Genomic DNA, 21,234 nt, shown 5'->3' with positions numbered 1-21,234 from the left:
AAAATGTAAAATATTTTAATAAAATAGTGGTCTCCAAATATTAAACCATGAGGAAAATGTAGGATTGAATCTTCAGTTCTGAAGTAGTGTTTTGTATGTCTAAGAGCCATTTCAGACTAAATTTAATCCTCGAGCAACCCCTAGGTCAGGAAGGTTCATGGCTTATAGGATTAAGTATGTGGAAGGGTCTCAAGGGAGAAACCAGGACTTGAGCAACCTGATCAAGACTTCCTGTTTTTGTGAGGTGTGCTACCAAATAAATACAAAACAGAATACTGTTTTAATACCACAAAGTAATGTAAATACCACAAAGTAATACCACAAAGCCGAATTAAGATTTTACTCGCTTTACGCTGCAGGGTTCATACATGCCAAATCCTCTCAATTCTTGGCAAGAAAGTCCCAAGTCTCCTGCCTAGATGCCGTTGCAGAAAGAAGCATGCTGTTTGCCCTTGACTTAAAAAATCTGCAAGCTTTAGATGAAGTTTTGAGAATCTCAATGTAAAGCTACAGTCAGTTAGCTAGGGTGTTTTTATTATTATTATTATTTGTTTGTTTGTACATTATTTTGCTTTGTTTGTAGCTGTTTTTTGTTTGTTTGTTGTTTTTTTGAGGGGTGGGGATAGGATTGGTGGTGAGAGTGGTGGTCCCTCAATAACCAAGAGAGGGAAGATTTGTTATAGCTTCCTATAGGAGACTATCGGAGTAACTTGTAGAGCTTATTAAGAAGCTAATAATAGTTCAAGGTCTTTTAGGTAATAGAAGATTGAATGATAACCTTTTCATTTGGATTACAGTAATACAAGTAGTGTCAGACATCACAGTGCAGGCTGTCAAACCTACTATCTCAGGTATTTATCACTTGTTATTTAAGATTTATTATTTGAAGTTGTATAAGGCGTTTGTTTTCACATGACTCAGATTATGTGATAGGCTTCCAAGCACTTTTAAACATCTGAGATATATATATCTTCATTTATGCTTATTTTTCCACAAACATTTTTTCCTCAGTTTGATAAAAATAAATATGCTTACAATATGTTCATTAAATAAGAGAAACTTTCTAGGTCATTCTCACCTTGATGAAAATATCAGATAAACTTTATCTTTAAAGACTGGAAATATTTTCTTTATTTATTAATAAAGGAAGTAATCAAACTATCAATGTATTTTATTCACCATCTTCAATGCTAGACAGGTACAAAAAATCATAGATATTTTACTTCCTTTCTCTGCTGTTAATGTATTGATAGTTATGTATAATTCGTGTATTGATCAATATTGTTTCTTTTTTTGTGAACTTAAATGAATTATTAAAAATGCTTTTTCTGTTGAGAAAAATAATGAGTGAAAATTTGGCATAGGGATAATCCTCTGAATTTTCACAGTAAGGTATGAATATTAACAATGCTAAGAACGCACTCAGCAAAAATGTATGTCTGGTACATAGAAAATGAAAACCACTTGCTGCATCCTACTGTTACTGAAGGCAGTAAAGTTGCTTATTCAGCCCAACATGCCAGTATTTTAAATTTGTCATCCTTAGTACTTACATTTTTCTTATCTTTTCATTTGAATCGCAATATCAGCTTCCATATTCTGAAACAAACATTATTTAAAGAAAATAACTGAATCACTGAAATAATATTAACTTTTTTATTCATGCATGAAAAAATAAGCTCTGTGGTACTGAAATAAGAATAAAAAAGGGGTCTTCTGTGGATTATTATAGAGAATAAACTGAAATCCAACAAAGAGTGCTAGCAAATGTTTTATTTATCTATTTAATGTTAATGGACGAAATAAATGGCACTGAATTCTCAGCCTTGTAGTAATCAGCACTCCCACTGGCAGTGTTTGCAGATCAGTAGGAGATCAAATATACGTAAAACTATATATACTTCTTTGAAGCAATCATCACTGAAGTACATTGTATCTTGAACAAATTGCTTGTGGAACATCCACCAGTGGTGGACAAGCTGATACTTTCACCAAGGAAAACACCACTTTTACACTTGAAGTAAAAGAGAATAGCAGTTAAAAGATCACAGAATTTTAAAAATATTTTCTGCTTAACTCAAAGTTTAAGACAACTTATTTTAAATAATTTCAACAAACTTTATTTAATAAACAAGAATTATCGTTTGCACATTCCAGTTGTCGTTTTCATTATGTTTGCCTTAAAAAAAGTCTAGCAGATGCTTGTTGTGTGCCCAAAAACATGATGGAAACAAGTAAGCACAGTAGAAAATTGTCAGTAAGTCTAGTATATTAAGTAATGAAAACAGAAGGCAAGAGAAAGACATCTTGTGTGTTTGTTTCTTCTGACAATTCAAAATCAATACAAATTTGATAATGTTGAACTGTACTCAGAGATACTTTCCTAGCTAATATTCCCCCAGACATACTGCTTTATCCATACTTTTACTTCTCAGCTGAAAAAAAAAAAAAGACAAAAAAAAAAAAAGACCTACAACACAGTGTATGTTGGTATAGTTAACCAAAAGGAAACAAAAAGTGTACTGAATAGAATAGATATCAGGAGAAACAAATTATCTTGTTTATAGCTTGCAATATCCAAAACCAAATGTATTTTACTGGCAGTCTTGCAAAGCTTTATCAGTGGAGCCTGCCTCATGTGAAGTATAAAATTAACAGTTTGGTTTTTAAAGCAAACATAGATCAGTAGCACTGTCATCAGTAAATAGATGTCATTTATCAGCTTTTGTGGTACAAAATGTACTATTGCTTTGGGAAATTTGGATAACACAAAGAGAAGTTATAAAACTCCATATCTTTAGAGTTAAAATAGGTAGTAATAAATGTAAGGAACACTGTACTGATTCATATGTGAAATTAGATTTCTGATTGCTATGCTATGTAACTAGGTGTTTGCTCCTTATTATTAGGGTTATCATTTGTCAGTGGAATCCCTTAGAATGCTCTACATCTCAGTCTTTAATAATGCATGAGATTAAAAAAGTGCACCATGATGCCACTTTTTGAGAATAGTGTCACAGAAGACAGGATGCAGTGCTATTTATGGTTATCTAACATTTACATAAAATGTTTTTTAAAAGATATTCAATTTGCATATATTCCTGACAGAATAAGAAAAATTAATAACACTTTAGGTACAAAAATAGATGTATCTTTTTAGGATTTCTAGAGCAACCTTTGTTGTTTTTTCAGCCTTTGTGCTTTTCTGCTATTCAAGTATGTTCATATATGGTGACCTCAGCTAAGTGCAGTAGCACTTTTGAGAGAACTTGCATAGAAAGTGAGATGAACAGAAGGATCTGAGGATATGAATCCTCCTCAAAAGGGAAAGACATTTTAAAATGAAGCATATTTAACAAGTAATCTTGCTCCTTCTGATTGTTTATAATTAGAATTTACTTGGTTTTCTCACTTTGATGTTCAACTAAAGAGTGAGATGCATTTCGGATAGTGAGTGTTGTTGACTATAGTGGCAAAGTGTGATGATGAATCTAATCCACTGGCAAGGTAACATTAATAATAAGGGGTTTTGTGGAGAATTAGAATTCATGCCTGAATTATGTTCCTTTTTTGTAGTCCAAGCCTTGGATGAAAACAGTTTCCACTGTTTGTGGAAACTTCTGTGTTCCCCAGCTTGATTTATGCCAGTCTTGATGAAATGGTGAAGCCACTAGTATTTGATTTAGACTAAATATGCAATGTAAGTTTAAACTTCAGCCACTTGATAACAGAATAAATTATGGAAATCAGAATGTGGTGAGCCCATTAAAGTGAACCTTTGCTGTGTGTGGAAGTGAGTGCACTATATGCTCAGTTTCCTTCTTGAAATAAAATACACTACCACTTGTTTTTGTTGATGTGATGGCATCTGTAAAGTTCCCCAAAGTGGTTACAGAGAACTGAAATCATGGATCTGCAGGTTTGGTGCCCAGCCTTGCTGGTAATTCTGTGAATTTCTGCAAATCAGTCATTGGAAAATAAATTCTGATAATATAGCTTGTAAGCTTATAATATCACAGACCAGCTCAAAAATTATGGCAACAGTATAGAGCACAAGTCTACTTAAAAAAGACAGCTCTCAAAACCTTGATATTTTTCATGTCCTCATTAGTTTGGAGTTACTAGTTGACGTATGTATCGTTAGTGGAGGTAATGGGATTAATTTTCTTCTTTATTCATCAGCTGGCAAGAGGGCACAGGTTTGTTAACACTTGAGAAGAACTGCCTAGTGTTCTATTGTTGAATTAAAACTTCCAGTAACAAAATAAGACAAAAAAAAAAAGTCTGCCACTCTCCATTATTTCTTAAACAACTAGCCAAGCCAAAATGAACCAGTCATATTGTGATATTAATTGCCTAACATATTGCTGTTCTTGGTTCAGTGGTAACACCCATTTTGCTAGATGGGTAGCCTTTTTAAAACTTTGATCTGTTATTTCTTCATTAATTTTAGTTAATGCTTCATTGTTTTAGGAATTGATTTATTCTGCTGAGTTATGGTGATAAAATTCTGGAAGAAAGGTATGTGTACATCATATAATTAGTTCTTATTTTTTCGGGAAATTTTGCTAATTTTTTAATGTTCTGTTACCACGCCATTGCTAAATGTGTATTCATTATATTAGATATTTCACTTAGTGAGATAAATAATTTTAGTATCATTTATTAAAGAAATGCAAATTAATAATAATAATAATAATAATAAAAACATAGCAAGAACAAGTTCTGGCAGGAAAATAGGCACTTCTAAATACCATTTTTTTCTCATAGTTCTCTTAAATGATCTATGGGTTTGCTTCACGTTTGTATTATTGTTTTTATTGTCTTTAGCAAACTCTGTGGACATAATGAAGAGAACATTTTAGAAAAGGACCATGTTGCTAGTTATGTATTTAAAACAGAGAAATCAGTGCTCCTCCTTTTTGCCATGCTAGGACTTGCTTTTTTATACTTCCCAAATTGTGTTGATCACTTATTTTTTGAAAACCACCTTTTTTCAATGATTACTGATACTTTGTATCCAGTTACTTAAAGTATATGTAGCTACCACAGAAACATTCAAGGACAATTAACAAGGTCCTAGTATGGCACTGTTACCTAATTACCTCATGAATCAAAATGCACATGTGACTAGTAAGTAGGACATCTTTCTTTATTTTCCAATGAAACCATTCTGCTTTGTCCAAGTAATTAAAACTTTATTGGATTGATTCAAAAATTATGTCTTTCTGGCAAAGTGCATATCCTTTTTCTGAACATCAAACTTTTATTTTTCCTCCTTTACTCTGAGTTTTATGTTTACTACAAATATTTTTGAAAATCTGTAGTCACATGGAGATATTTTTTTAACTTTTTTTTTATTATTTTTATTTTCTGTCTGTAAATAATCTGCAAAAGAGGGACAGGTGTAACATCTGTGAAAATTTGGATAAAACTTTCAGTTTTCTCAATGTTTCACTGCATTTGTTATGGATTATATTTTTCACTTTTTTCTTGTAACATGTAAATTAATATTAGAAACACTGGCCACCTTTAAAAAATACATTTCTAATCTATTTTTTCCTTGTTATTTTTGATACACATGCTAATACCATCTGTTAATGAGTCTGGTGATAAACTACTTCCTTTGCTTTTCCTACCATGGCCTCCTTTGAAGTTTGCTTTCACTAACTCATTTCTATATAAGTATTATCAGTCTCAGACCAATTTATTATGAAATTTTGATCAAGGTATGTAAGAAAAAAGAAAAATATTTAGAATAAAGTGTCTTCTATTTTAAATGTGTTATTGTATACTTTGATTCTATGTAAAAATTAGATCTAGAAGAATTTTATACATTAAAATTTAATTATTTAACTTGTACTCTGATTGAGGTTATTTGTCCAGAGCGAACTAACCCTTATGAACAGAATATAATTATGAAAAGATTTGTGTCATCTTGTACCTTAGGACTCATATAAAACATGTTTGTTGGTTGTGTAAGTAGTTGGCACAGAAAAATGTTGGCACATTTCATTTTCTATTTGCTGTTATTACAGTACTAGCAGAGTAATTTGATCCAGATTTTCATGAAGCTAGCCAAACTCACCTTGGTTACTGCATGCTGATTAAAATTATTTCTGTACAGGTTAATATCGTATAAAGTACAACTTGGCAACACATAAATAAAGACAGGTTTTTACCTTTTGTAATCAAGCATCTTTACCTATACATGAACTTGAAACATAATTTCATAAAAAGATCATTCCACCAAAGCCCAAGCACATCTTGGCCTACTCCTGAATTCGTCTTTGTTTTTGTGAAAACAATCCTGACAATAAGCGCTTTTACCTCTCTGTCTCCAGATAAATGAGCCACTCATTCACAGTCAAAGGATGGTGGAGGTTGGAAAGGGACATCTGGAGGTCTTCTGGTTCAGCCTTCAGTCACGTTTCCCAAATCTCTTAATTTTCTTTTACACTTATTCAGACTTATAAATTGAAACCCAATCCTTAAAATCTATATTCTTGCTGAAAATAATGTATGTGAAGGAATTAAATTATTGAAATGCACATGACACATCATGAGATCAACTACTTACTTACTGGTGCATACAGCAATTTTTCTATAAGTTACTTTGAAAGAACTATTTCATAACATATATGTCAAGAAATAGGATTCTTACTGAGGCTGTAGTTTGATATTTTAGTCATTCATTGTCACTATTGAATCTCCTTGATACAAAGGCCTCTCTTTTATTCATCTTTATAAATAAACAACAGTAAGACATTTCATAGACATTTCATTTAAGATAGTGCAGCTATGAAGTAGTACAAGTGAATTTACATTCAATACTCTGTGACTGTTGGAATGAATAATTGTAAAATGTGTTTCAGTTGGAGTACTTCTTTACAGTCTCTCACTACTATTACAAAAATTGTTGTTTAGAGAGATATCACATCCTAGATCCTTAGAAGCTCTGTTCTGCCATGTGATCACTCAAGTCAATAAAGATACAATGATGTATCTATCAGTTAAGGATATGGTCCTCAAAAAAGTTCAGTTATAACAGTGAAACAGACTGTGTTGAATTTCTCCTGCATGATCTAATAGGAAAATACAAAGCTAAGTTGACTGAAAGCACAGAAGTGCTCATTGTAGCCCATGATTACAGTAATTCCTTTGTTCTCGGCAAAATCTTTTATAAACCAGCAGCAATACAAATGTTTCTGAAACATCACTTTTATTTATTTATTTATTTATTTATTTAAGAGATTGTTACAGATTTCCCCTCCTGTTTGGGGATGAAATTGTTTCCTTGACAGTTGGCAAAGACAGGAGATTCACAAGTCTCAGCAACTGTTTTCCTGGTGGAAACATCCAAGTGAAATGATTAGAACATCTGGCAAAGCTCTTAAATAATACAGTACTTTGAAACAGAACTGATTCAGTGTTTCCTAGGACATTACATCAGTGTCATTAGAAAAATTAATATTCCAAAAAAAGTGCTTAATTATAATTATACTTCAGAGATGTTCTACTGGAAAAAGTAGAACATGGTGATTTCAGGTTGAGCTCTCATGCCGGCAGTCTAATGCAGTGCCACTTCACTTTCTGTCTATAAAGAAATACTAATTACCTTGTTATAGCTAAATTATAGGTGAGGAAAGTTAGCAACAGCAAGTGCCCAGAATTTGAGATTATGTAAACAATAAATTCCCCATTTTATCAGCTGCTGTATCAACTGTATTAGACTGAAAAAAAAATCCACATGGTGATACATCTCTGCCTGATCTGATAAACAAACCAAGGAACTCCATGGCTGTGGCCAGTATTCTGCTACCTGAAATGCAAATCTATGCACTGTTTTTTACAATCCTCTACTTTCTACCAACTAAAAACAGGGCAGTCAGATTGCAGAGTGCTGTTCCTTCAGTTGGGTGAATGACTTCCCAGTAACATACTCAATGAAAAAGTGGGATCTTAGCATGCTATTAAAACTCAACTGTATTTAATGGTGCCTAGGAGGTAAACCAAGGTTGAAAAATGAAACTTTGGGGACATTCCCTAGCCTTTCACTACTTGAACAATTTTAGAAAAGTTTTTTTTTTTTTTTTATTTTAACAGTGAAAAAAATTGGTATGTATTAAGCTGTTGTGAGCTAGAGGAGAGAAGGCAGATTTAAAGCTAAACATAGGAACAAGTGTGGTACACAACCTGAGCTATCAGAGAACACAACACTAGGAAAAAGAAAAGAAAAAAAAAAAAAGCCTAGCAGAAGGTTTTGTTAGAAACTTGTTGAACAGACCTTGCTGATCTGAGCATAGAAAAGTTTGCTTTGATTTCTCTGGTTCTCCAGAAGTTATATTTTACAAAATAACAAAATCTCAGTTAACAGAATAATGAGTAATGTCCACCACCAGTTCCTCCTTCTAAGAAAAACAAAATCAATGTTTTTTTTTAGTTGTTGAGGTCGTAAGTACAGCTTCCATGCTAGATAAAAAATAATCTCCATGATTTCATGAAGTCACCTGGGAATACTGTGAGTGAGTTCAAATACAGCCTTAACTCATCTGGAAATAAAAAGTGCTTGGACAGGAGATCTACATTTGAGATTTTTAAAAAATAAATAATTTACTATAACTCCATCAAGCCAACATCTTCCAATAATAAGGTGCAGTTAACATGTGCTAGCCCTGTTCCACTTCTATTTAGCCAACTGTTAATCATAGCTTTGTTATTGTAACAAACTGTTATTCATGGTTCATTGGGAAAATTTATGTGCGTGGCCATTTAAAATCAAACAGTGAAATGTATTTCTGAGTTCCAAGAAAGGAGGATAAATTTTTGAAAACTCCTGCTTCCATACAATTTGAAAATATGTCCAGTACTACTAATTAAATTACTCAGCTGAGCCTCTGAATTTAATTAACTGAATGAGGCTGTGATGGATGCAATGTTTATGTTATTTTGCCTGATATTTCATCTCTAATGAAACCTCAAATTTGTTTTCTCAACATGTGAGAAAAATTAAATATTCTATATATTTATTTAATTAGGTATCTGTAAAGTGCTTTGCATTATTTTTTCCCCCTTGAAATGTTCACTGCTTCTAGTAGCTTAAATAAGTCCTTTAGGTTTAAAACAAACAAAAAACACCAACCAACCACCAACAAAAACACCATAAAGAATTAGGAGGGTGTTGGTTCTGCAGGTCTACAAGTTCTTCATCTTCAATCTAAACGGTGGACATCTCAAGGGTGTCCAGTGTAACATGCAATACCGTGTAGTGTAAGTGGTAACACTTGGCATGCTCACATTTGTCAATGCAAAGCTTTCATGTCCTCTGTATATTCTGAAAAATGTAAAGGAAATTTTTTCTTATGACTACGTCCTGTGCATGTGAAACCCAAGATTAAAAGCATACTCTGATAGATTCACAGTTTACTTTTCCTTTGTTGTGTTCAAGAAATTATTATCTCATAATAGAACTTGCAGTTTTTGACTAGCAATTAAAAAAGTTGCACAAGATAAAATATATGATTTATTTTATTTTATTTTATTTTATTTTATTTTATTTTACTCCTAGGCTAGCCTGCATGTGCCAGTGAAGTATGGATTATTTTTAATCAAATAGTAATATTATTTTTAAATATTTTTTATACCTCAGCTTTCATCAAATCTAGACTTCTTTTTTTTTGTAATCTTTGCTCTCAAATCCATGTTTTAAATTTCCAAACTATTTTCATATAGTTTGTTGACTTGTGCTGCATTTGGCTTGATTTTGCATAATATTAACATCAGCACCCAAACAGTGATGTTTTGTTTCTTTCTTGCTCCGTAATACTTTTACTTAATCAAGCCCTAAGATTTATTGAACAGCTTTAGCTAATGCATCCTTGGTTGAATGGGGAATAGAGGAAAAAGAATGGAGAAAACTATTTCCTTCTTTAAACTTTTATTTCTCTAACCTAGCAGTTATTAAACTATGTAGGAAATGTTACATCATATTACTTAGTTCTGCTGACTCTAGTTTATAGAAAGGCATTAAAAGCAGTAGGATTTTCCACATTCACCTCTTCTAATGCAGACGGCCTTTCTAGCTACTTCCTCTTCTCAATTTTATGGTCAGAGAATAAAACTAGTCTTTTTCAAAACTGCTAGTTTTTGAGATGAACTGTTATTAGTACTGCAGCTTTCCATATCCTATTGTGTGTCTTTCAGTCTCATCAAGCAAGACTCTTTAGGTTACTGCTCCAAGTGTCTTGGGACTCAATTTTATACAAGAATCCCCCAAAGGGTGTTCTGAGTTGCGGGAACTTCAGGCTGTGTCAAAGATCCTATTTTGTGCGTTGCTACCATCATGTAGTGACATGTAACACAATACTGTCTTGGAGTTCCCTAAGCCAGTAGTTGAACACTTGACAGGTGATTTTACACTGAAGTATCTTAAATTTAATCCAAAAGTTTATCTGGCCTGCTCTTAAGTGATAACAGGAATCAAGCTTAGTGAGTTTTTCCTTGTTCCTGAACCCTTCATCTATAAATGAAATCAGCGCAGAAACTTCCAAAGCATAATGTTTTTTCATAAGTGCTTTTTAATACTTGTTTCATTAAGACTTCAAATAAAAACTTCTTATTTACAAAACAAGAAAACAAAAAGCCCATACATGCCGAAATTCAGATGTGGACTCCATGTGAACCATTCTATGTTTGTTGACGACTTGTAAAATACAGTATAAAATGTGTACAATTTATTTTGAAGTTTTCTCTGAACATGAAAGTAGTAGTATTGGAGTTTAAGATATAAGTGGAAATATGTCCTGTATTGCATTCTGTTGTGAGGCAATGCAACTAGAGACATTTTAGCATAAGGTTTCTGTTATGCTTATTACAAGTCATTTTGTTACTTTGCAAGGTTGTGACTTGTATCTTTGCGATTTTGTTGCGTAAATTTCTACACCTCCTCTCATTGGGTTATCTGACAGGGACAGTAATTAGCACTAAACTCCAAGGCAATTTGTTTTCATAAAATTAATAATAATGAAGATAATTTCATTTTTTAAAGCAGCTCTGTGAAAGGCATCTCAGATCACTGTATGGAGATCTTGATTATGCAGTGAAAAGGAGCTATTCACAGGAGGGAGTATTAGCATAGCCACATTCCACTAAAACACTCTTGCCAAGTTTCTGTGCATAAAATCATAATCATGCTGTGTTTATGTTATTAACTTCCATCGTTCAAGCTGCTGCAGTCCCCTCTGTAAAAGTCTATATAGAAGAATTTTTATATGCCAGGGAATACAATCCCTAAGCACTTTAAAGTGTGATGCATTTAAAGTAATGCAAACAAAGTACATCAAAATCCAGAAAAGAAGACTGGGTGAATCACTATTTGAAATATTTCTGTTTTCTGTCTGTGAAAATTGAAATGACTGATGGTAGGAAGAAAACTGATTTTGTTATATTCACCTTTATTTCAGTTGCTTGTCTTTAAATTCTATGAAGTGAGTTAGAGAAAGCAGCTTGAGACGTTATGGAATCAATGTATAAATTTAAACCTGATTTGAACAATGCTACTCTTGTTTTCTTTCAAAGCAAAGTATTATGTGGCTCTTAATGCCAGTGCAACATATAGGGATAAATCATGGCACTAAATTGGTGACTGACAGACCTTTTTAATTCATGAATTTGTGGTGCCTAAATGTCTTCCCAAATAGCACATGAGGGTTCAGACATATTTTGTGAATCTACTTAGAAGAACATCAAAACTCTGTGTTGATTTTTTTGTTTGTTTTGTTTTGTTTTGTTTTGTTTCATTTTGTTTTGTTTGGTTGGTTGTTTTTTTTTTTTTTAAATGTAAAAGAGTAAACTAGATCAGGAAGAATAACTACTTATTGAAACCAAAACTGTTGTTTTGGGGACTTGATTTTCTGAATATACTTACACTCTGGCTTGTGCTAAACCTCTTCTCAAACTTGTCACTTTTGGCCTTGCTATCTCACTTCTCAGACATATAGCTGAGCCAAGGTTTCATCGCATTTTATTTAAACCTTCATCACATTTCTTCATCCTTTTCTCTTTAAATTTTCTTAACTTGGAAACCCATTGGTTAATTGGCAGAGGTGCTGTGTATAGTTAAGTAGTCTGAAAATTGTATCCCTAAATATTTTACATTGGACATCCTAGTTTGAAGGGAACCTTGTTGTATCTCTGTCTCATTTACCCATCTATAAAATGAAGATAACACTATTGCCTCATCAGGTGTGATGGTTCCTGTCTGTTAGTTGTTTGACTGCTATGGAGGATTTAAAGAGCTTGTGAATTATTTGGTATTCTGGAAATGAGTTGAACAGAGTGCATGAATACATGCAGAGGTAAATATCATCAACATTATTTACATATTGATGAAAATAATAGGTCAGATTGAAAGGTAAAAGTATTAGTAAGTGCTTGTTCAAATATTGCTCTTGGTCCTGAGTTTCTAATGAATAAAGGCACCAGATCTGGCACAGGGCATTTCAGAAATTTACAATACTTAGCTTACAGCCTTTTTCATTCTGTCAGCAGATTTTAAATCCGTAATCTTTACAAAGATTAATGAAAGACTAAGAACAAATTCATCTTAAAAAACTTAGAAGTTTGGAAATACTGTTAGTAAGATAAGATATATTTGCTTGTTATTAATGGTTTAAACTCATTACTTTGATATAACCTTATCAAAAATGTTTGTGGCTTATTTTCAAAACTAAAAAACAAAACAAAACAAAAAACATTTTTATTACCATTATCATTATTTTTGCAATACAACAATAAATGTGGTAGAATATTTATAAGAAAACTGTGTATTTTAAGGAATGGCAAACTGTTGAAAACATCCTGATTTTTTTTTCCCCAGATATATTTGTTGAGTGTTTTCACCAGGTTGTTCATGTTATGCTGAATCCAAATGAACCTGATAATGAGAATTAAGCTAGCCTTCAAGATGTGAAGAAAGCATGAATCAGAGTGAGGAGAGTAAAATGACATTTACTGCCATTGCACATATTTGCAATATGTGCAAAATATTACTGAAGTGCTGCTGTAACATACTTTATCTCCTGTCAAATACTGATCAAACACAAGTTCTTCCTGTTGCTTTGTTTAAAATGGCTGCTTAGAATGATTTCAGAATTACACAAGGAAAAGCATGACTGAGAGTCAAGAGGCTACAGCAATTCTCTATACATCAAATCCCTCCAGCATTGCAGTGTCATGGAGCATTTCCTATTAGAAGAGGAAAGTGTGGGATGTTATTACTTCAGCTCTTCTTTCTTTCCTCTGCAGAATTGTTAGTTGTCATTGGATCGTTGTCTAGCATTACAGGAGTGAAATGAGGGAGGAAGCCTAGAGCAATCCTGGAATATCAGGGATGCAGGTGGGTTTTACTTCCCTGATGTTGACTAAGGCAGGTGGTGAAAGGATTAAGACTGCAGGCAAAAAATTCTTACTGGCTAAACAGGTTAGCAGAAGACTGTTTTCTTCCCATTGCTCGGATATTACTCATGCATCCAGAAAAGTTAATGGTCAGGATATGTAGCTGCATATTTGACATGTTTCACATGTTTATTATGAATTTAATGTGACTAAAGTTTGTTGTATTCTATTTGAAAATGCACTCAGTATGTGATTCATTTTGATTACTTGCTACAAAAGTTTCCTGTAATATAACCCCATTCTTCGCTGTCCCAGATTCTCATTTATACAAATTTCTTGTATCATGAATTTTGTACAGATTCCTGACAAGGTCCCCCATGTCACTAAGCTTGTTAAGGTCTGTGCTGCTCCATGTGGTACATCTAAAATCAATTTCAGTCACATTTGACCATTGCGCAGATGGAACATTATTCATACATTAGACTTTCTAAGTGGGGTAGAGCAGAACCTTACATTTATTCCTTACAATTGTATCTGCATTTTTATATTATATATGGTTCAGTAACCTTTTGTAGAAGACCAGAAGATGCCTCTGGAGGCAATGCAATGTGCATCAGAACTGATTTATACTATAACATCTGTCAACTTTTCCCTAGGATCTAGTTGTGCCAGGATACACATGTCATCCCTCCTAATGACTTATCAAAAGATAGCAGCTGACTGTGGAAAGAGATGTACCATGGGAATGAGTCTGATACTACTTTATGCCATTTTTCCAAGGAATAGTGTTGAAAGTACATTTATTGGCTTATGGATTTTGGAATTTGCAGTTTAGTGTGGATTTTGTCCATAAGGTTAATGATTTTTCTTAATGTGTTTCTGAAAATAAATAGTTGAAATTCTGTTGTGAAATGCATAAGTAATTAATTTTGAAAATATATCAGGTAGGATTCAGAAGAACACCATTTTCCTGTTCTATGAAATTTGTTAAAATTTAAAAAAAAAAATCCTCAAACCAATATCCTCCTTCTCCCAAGCAAACAGAAAAAGCGGGTAAAAGAGGGTTCAGCATAGCCAATGTGCATATATTGTGTAGCACTGACTAGTGCATGGACTTGAAAATAGATCTGCATCTCATGTGAATATTTTGCCTACTTGAATATTACTTGAACATCTCTGTCATTTTCTATACCTGTTGTTTAATATGCTAGGTTTTGATGAAGACTGAGTGACAGCCAGATACTCACAGGAGTTACCTAAATGATAAACGATGTAGAGCTTCTAATTCCTCCTTTAAGTTTTACATCCATTATACTTTTAGTATGTGGTTATTTTGTGGAGCCTCTCCAGCCCTGCCCTGCCCTGCCCTGCCCTGCCCTGCCCTGCCCTCTCCTCTTTTCCTCTTTTTTGTATTCTTAATATAACTAGAATTTTCTTTCCTTAACAAAATTCCTTTTTTAAGTCCTTCCTTAACAAACTCCAAGTAAATAAACACCCTTTTCATTAAAATTCTAACTAGTAAGTTTTCTCAAAGACAAAAGAAAGAACGTTTTCTCAAAGACGAAAGAAAGAAAGAAAGAAAAAAAGAAAGAAAGAAAGAAAGAAAAAAGAAAGAAAGAAAAAAGAAAGACAACTGAAAAACAGATCAGAGCTACCTTGGTGTTTTATAAAGAAAGTGTCTTCACTTTTAAAAAACATTTTAAAAGTTTTCTCCTGAGATATGTATTTGTATTAAAATATTTATTCTAATATTTTTGTTATTAGGAAAAACAGCCTTTAATACCATATTTGGAGTTCATTGGCGTAGACATCCCTGATCATTGAACTGCTTCAATCAGTAAGTTCTTTTCTCTGTGAGGATGCTGTGAATATGAGCATTTTGTGACAGGAGGTTTGGTTCTGAATTTTTGAGATTGGGGTATCCAGTAGCTAAATTGTAGCAGTTAATGGAATTAAGTGTATAAATGAGCAGGATTTTTTTTTTCCTAACGAGAGATTAAAATTATTATTTATCATATGCTACAGAAATCCTATTTCAGTCTGTCTTGAAAAATCTCATTTATTTGTTCCTCTTTGGTAGTAAAGTGGGAAACTCTAAAATGGCATTTTTATTATGATTTTTATTTGGAATTTTAATTATTTTGACTAATATTAGTGAGACTAAACAATAAATTTCTAAGATTACACATAGTGCATGCATGCATACAAAAGTAAAAAATAAAATTAAAGTATAGTCTGAGTATAACTGCAGCTGTCTTTGCAGATTTTAATTCTGCACCATGTTTTGTGTCTCTTTATGTGATAGTTTTTTGATAGAACATTAATTCAATTTAACAGATTGGCATATATGTTAGCATGATTTAGACTGATACATGTATTTTTATTTTCCTGTTTAGAAATCTCTGGTAAGTGAAAAAAAGACATTATATAATTTGCAGAACATAAAATTAAGAGTTAACTACACAAACTGGTATTTTAAATACTGAATATAAAGTGAATATAGTATAACATAGTTATCTGTATACAGCATAATGCAAGGTGAAATTATTGTGCAATTTCTCATACAGTCTTATACCAATCATTGAAAATGTTCCATCTCACACAAAGGGAGGCGTCAGCATTATTGCAAGAAGTCCCATTGAACCAGAAGATAAAGACTTCTAGCTGCAATCTTCATTCTGGAGCATTAGGTGACAAGTCAGACCTAGGCAAGTACCTTAAAACCAAAGATCTAGCTACCTCACCCACTAGTTGTGGGTAGTTATAGATAAGGATTCTTGATGGATAGTACATATGAGGAGTCCTATAGTGAGGATTTCATAAACTTATTTAAGAAGAACTTATTTTGTGTATATTATCATATGCAAAAAGTGTTGGGAAGCACTTCTGTCTCTATATCAGAATTTTATGTATTTTCTTTCCCAGAAGATGAGAAAATATGAGAGAGAATGTTCTGGAGTCCAGTTTCTAGTCACCAAGGTTCTGCTCTGCCTGTATGAAAGACCTGCAGCTGTTTCTTTCAAGTTTAAAGACAACGTCCTAATTAGGCACTGAGCTATATCAGCCATTCTGAGGAGAAAGAATCTCATTGCCTCCTAGCAGCTGACCTTATTCTAAATAATCTCATACTCAGCAGTTCATAGGCAGAATTCTGATATGTAGATCTAATTTGCTTAATTAGTGGAGTTATCTAGAATGTGAGACCTGGCTTCAATCTCTTAGTTGCTTATGTAAAGTAGAGTAAATCTAAAAGAAAAAACTGTAAACTCACCTTGCAATAGACTTTTTCTGGAATTTAGCATATTCACCTGAAATATGACAGGGTGAATGATGGGAACTTTGATAAGCTTTTTTCTCAGGAATTCTCAGTTTCCTTTATGCAACTCTGTGCTGTGGCACTTCAAAGATACCATGGTATCAGTAAACAGACTACTGCAGCAAGGGTTACCAATATGAGAATGAACATCTTTCCTTTAACATTGATAGAAGATGATTCAATAATACCTATAGAGCAATTTCAGGTGTTTATTCTGACCCAATACACTGTCATCCTGAGCTGAATATATGTATTTCATTAATGAAACTAGCCCAAACTTCAGTACAAGTTTATGAACTTTCTAGAAATAGGAAGCATGGCTAGGGAAATTTTGCCTAGGATTGATATACGCAGGGCAGTTTTTTTCCTTATTGTTTGTATTCTTGAAGGTTGGAGTAAAGAAGGAAAAATTCCTGTCTTAAATGAAACATTGATTTATTTTAGACACAACTGTCAATACTTCCTTGTGACTCTCTTTCATTAGGTTAAGGTGAAAAATCAGGTTAAGAGATAGGACCTCCTTTGGGTTGTTCAGAACTTCTTGAAAATGAGGACAGTTTAAAGCAATTAACTGATGACATGACGGCTTGAAGATTTTACTGATTTGTTTTGTTTTGTTTTGTTTGTTTGTTTTTGTTTGTTTGTTTTGGGGGGGAAGGGAATCATGCGGAAGGATTTGGGGCAGTGTAGTACTTATGCAGCCAAAGGCACTTAGCATGTCTGAAACTCTTTTCTCTCTTGTTTATTCATTAGAGTAAAACAAGAGAACATTATGAAGATTTGCCTGGTATTCGGTGGGGCTGCTTCTTTAATTTCCTGAAGTATATGTATTGGATATGATTTCCACAACAATATTAGTGGTGGTAAATAGAAAGTAACATGGAAGTAAGAATGATAGTGAGGCAACTGTGATTTCAGAGCGATGTGGCTCCCCTTGTGTGTAACGTGGAATAAGCCGTCCCATGGCTTTCCTCACTTTAAAATATTTCAGAAAGCTGAATAAATTTGGTAAGAAAAATGCAAAATAATGAAATATATGATCAGATAATCTCTGTGATGGAGTTTCCAAAAACATTTTTACAATAAGAAAATTTTAGCAGAAAGTATACTGCCTCAGCTCAAACAAGTTTCTTCATGTACATATTCAATGTTTCTTCATTTTGGAAGAAGTAGGAACAGGGGTATACAACAGGATCTTTCATGTAAGCAAAATGAAAACCTACATATTACAATCAAAAAGGGAAATTTACATTTTGTTTTGAATCTTTGGGGCCAGAGAACCCCAGGTTGGTCAATATCTAGCCCTAATTCTGTAGAAAATGCATCTTTTAATAACTTTTATGTATAGAATTATAGAACCATAGTTGTATGCATATCCCGAGTTGGAACTCTGGACTTGTGACATCGAGTCCAAATCCTGGCACCACACAGGTCTATCCAAAAATTCAGACCATATGACTGAGAGCATATTACAAACTTTTCTTAAATTCCAACAGTCTTGATGCCATGACTATGTCCCTGGGGAGCCTATTCCCGTGTGCAACCACCCTCTTGGTGAAGAACCTTTTCCTGATATCCAACCTGAACCTTCCCTGTCGCAGCTTGAATCCATTCCTTCGGGTCCTATCACTGGTCACCAGGCAGAACAGATTGGCACCTGCCCCTCCACTCCCCCTCATGAGGAAGCTGTAGACCACGGTGAGGTCTCCCCTCAGCCTTCTCTTTTCCAGGCTGAACAAACCAAGTGATATCAGCCACTCCTTGTAAATCTTCCCATCTAGGCCCTTCACCATCTTAGTAACCCTTCTCTAGACACTCTCGAATAGTTTCACATCCTTTTTGTATTGTGGTGCCCAGAACTGCACACAGTACTCACGGTGAGGCCGTACCAGCGCAGAGTAGAGCAGGACAATCACTTCCCTTGACCGACTAGCAATGCCATGGTTGATACGGTTGGCCCTTCCAGCTGCCAGGGCACACTGCTAGCTCATATTCAACTGTATAGCTGTATGTATTTTTAAATTTTATTTATTATTGCCTTTTCTAGATGTATTCTGTTTTTGTCCCTTTCTTTGTGTTGGAGTGCATGAAAAATATAATTAAAAAAAAAAAAACAAAAACACTGTGGTTTTCTCTCTTGAGATTTCTACAATTTGAACGGAGGTACTTTATCCTCAAAAGGTCAATGGGTCAAAATATTGTACATGAATATGTGTCAGACAACATTGACTTACCATTAACTTTCTGTTCCAGCTGTATTATGTTTAAATCTTCAGAAACAAGCTGTGGGTATAATTCCCTTTATTGTTTTAGTCAAGGTAGAGGATTTTTGTCTGTAAACATTCCAAAGGACTCATATGTGGCTGCCAAGCAAGCATTCTGTCTGGCATTTTTGAGTTGATGAAAGAGCTGCTATAGGTTTATAGTTGGATTTCAAAATACAGAATTTGGAGAAGTATATTGCAAATGTAATGTTACCCAAGCCTCCCTTGATGAGAATTTAAATAAAGAATGACCCAGTGGAATTGCAGTACATACAGTGCAGCCATTTAAGACAATGTCTCAATTTCTCAAGCCTAGAGCATGTTAAAAATAGGGATCTGAAGCTTTTGGTTTCCTTGGGGAACAAAGTAAGTGCTTTTCAGTTTCTCAAGTCATTCGCTGTTGACTGAAGTAGCCTTCTATAGTTGCTAATAGAGAAAGACTATGATTTCTAAAACAAAAGAATAATAAACATTATTAGTATATAATTATATATGCTATATATATGCCTAATATAGTGGAAAAAAATATTACGGGCTTTATTTTCATCTTCTTTTCAGTCAGTGTAGGAATAATCACAATATGATGCATTTTTAAAGGTATGATGCATTTTTAGAGGTACATGTTGTGGTGGTTTTACTCAGGTGGGCAGCCAAGTTCCACCATGGCTGCTCTCTCACTCCCTCTCCTCAAAGAGGAAGGGGGAGAAAATACGACACAAAGAGATCAAGGTTTGAGATAAGGATGATTTAATTAAAAGGAAAAGGAAGATGGGAAAAAAAAAAAAAAGGAGAGAAAAAAAAGCAAAGGCCGCTCAGAAGCACAGAGAGAGAAAAAGCAGTTACTATCTACTTTCCATCAATGAGCAATGTTCGGTCACATCCTGGGAAGCAGGGCCTCAATGTACATAGCGGTTGTTCAGGAGGACAGACACTTCCACGAGAGCTCCACCCCTCTCCTTCCCCTTTCCCACCTTTTATTGGTGAGTGTGACATCATTTGGCATGGAATATCCCGTTGGTTGATTTAGGTCAGCTGCCCTGGTGATGTCCCCTCCCCATCACTTGCCCACCCCCATCCTGCTCGCTCCTGGGGGCTTGGAGGGAGTCCTGATGCGGTGCCAGTATTGTGCAACAATAGACACAACACTAGACACAACACTGGTGTGATACCAATGCTGTTCTAGCTACAAGTGCAGAGCACAGCACGGTATGGGCTGCTGCAGGGACAGTTAACTCCATCCCAGCCAGACCCAGCACACATGTAAAAAAAGAAGATAAACTACAATATGACATATAGCAGCTTATACCTGAAGCATTCAGGATTTCTGGATGATACACAATTCAAATTCTGGGTAGATCTACAAGTGCTTAGCTTCTGAGAGCTTTCTGCTCTTGATACTGGCCAGATTTCCTCTGCCATATCTACATGTGGTCATATGTAGAAACAGATTGGAAGATTAATTCTAGAGTAAGAGTATGAGGGCCCAGAATTCTCCCAGTTGTCCATGTATCCAATACAAAGAGAGAGTCATGTCCAGGGTGTGGTAGTGATCTTAGATGGATCGTATTCTGCCATTTCTGCATGTTATTGTTGGCTGTGTACAGAATCTACAGTTCTCAACCCCACAGTTATATACTTAAATTTTGATGGATAATTCCCTGTGTAACAGTGTTTCATTACAGTTCCTGCTTATTGTCAGCTTTTGGAAAAAAAAATAAAATTACATTTAGGATAAAAAATAAAAATAGTGTAGTGTGAAGTAAAATAAAAAGCACTATGTCAGAATTTGCTGGCTGGAATCTCTCTTGACCTCGTCAAGTTTCCATGCATATGTCTGTTTATATAATATAAAACATGAAATAGAAATATATGTGTACCAAAAATAAGCCAAAAAATCATTGATAGGCTCATGTGGGAGACATATATATTTATGCATATATACAACTTCTTAGTGTAGAAATACTTGCTAGGTTAGGAGATTTCAATTGTGTTAATTGCAGTGGTCCTGCAATACATCAACATCATTATTGCTCTGAAAATTATCCCCTGGCACAATGAGGGTCAATGTTTGGTATTGATATATTCCATTTTTACTTTCTTAGGTCACTTTTATTTCAGTCTGGAAGTACAGTCAAAACTTAGGTAAGTTTTTTCTAGTGCCATGAACTGTTTAGAGGTAGATCTATGAAAAATGCAGGCTTTTTAAAATACAAGACTTGAGCAAAAGAGAGATTTGTTACCTCAGAAATTTTTAGAAAG

General features: G+C 34.1%; 1 protein-coding gene and 1 long non-coding RNA gene across 2 annotated transcripts in view; both read left to right on the top strand.

Moving 5' to 3' along the window:
- Positions 1 to 21,234, top strand: part of LOC308176882 (uncharacterized protein) — a 436,002-nt gene that overhangs the window by 378,247 nt on the left and 36,521 nt on the right. The window contains exon 19 of the mRNA XM_080553232.1: positions 21,078 to 21,117. Coding sequence (XP_080409358.1) covers positions 21,078 to 21,117 — 40 coding nt within the window. The remainder of the gene's footprint in view (positions 1 to 21,077; positions 21,118 to 21,234) is intronic.
- LOC308177028 lies at positions 13,303 to 19,080 on the top strand. The gene is made up of 3 exons (XR_013938805.1): positions 13,303 to 13,396; positions 15,160 to 15,286; positions 16,003 to 19,080. It is a non-coding gene; the product is annotated as an uncharacterized lncRNA (long non-coding RNA).

The sequence above is a fragment of the Anser brachyrhynchus genome (genome assembly GCF_964034855.1).
Source record: "Anser brachyrhynchus genome assembly, chromosome: 13".
Lineage (NCBI taxonomy): Eukaryota > Metazoa > Chordata > Aves > Anseriformes > Anatidae > Anser > Anser brachyrhynchus.
Note: the sequence above shows the minus strand (reverse complement) of the source record. Positions and strands in the feature narration are given on the sequence as shown.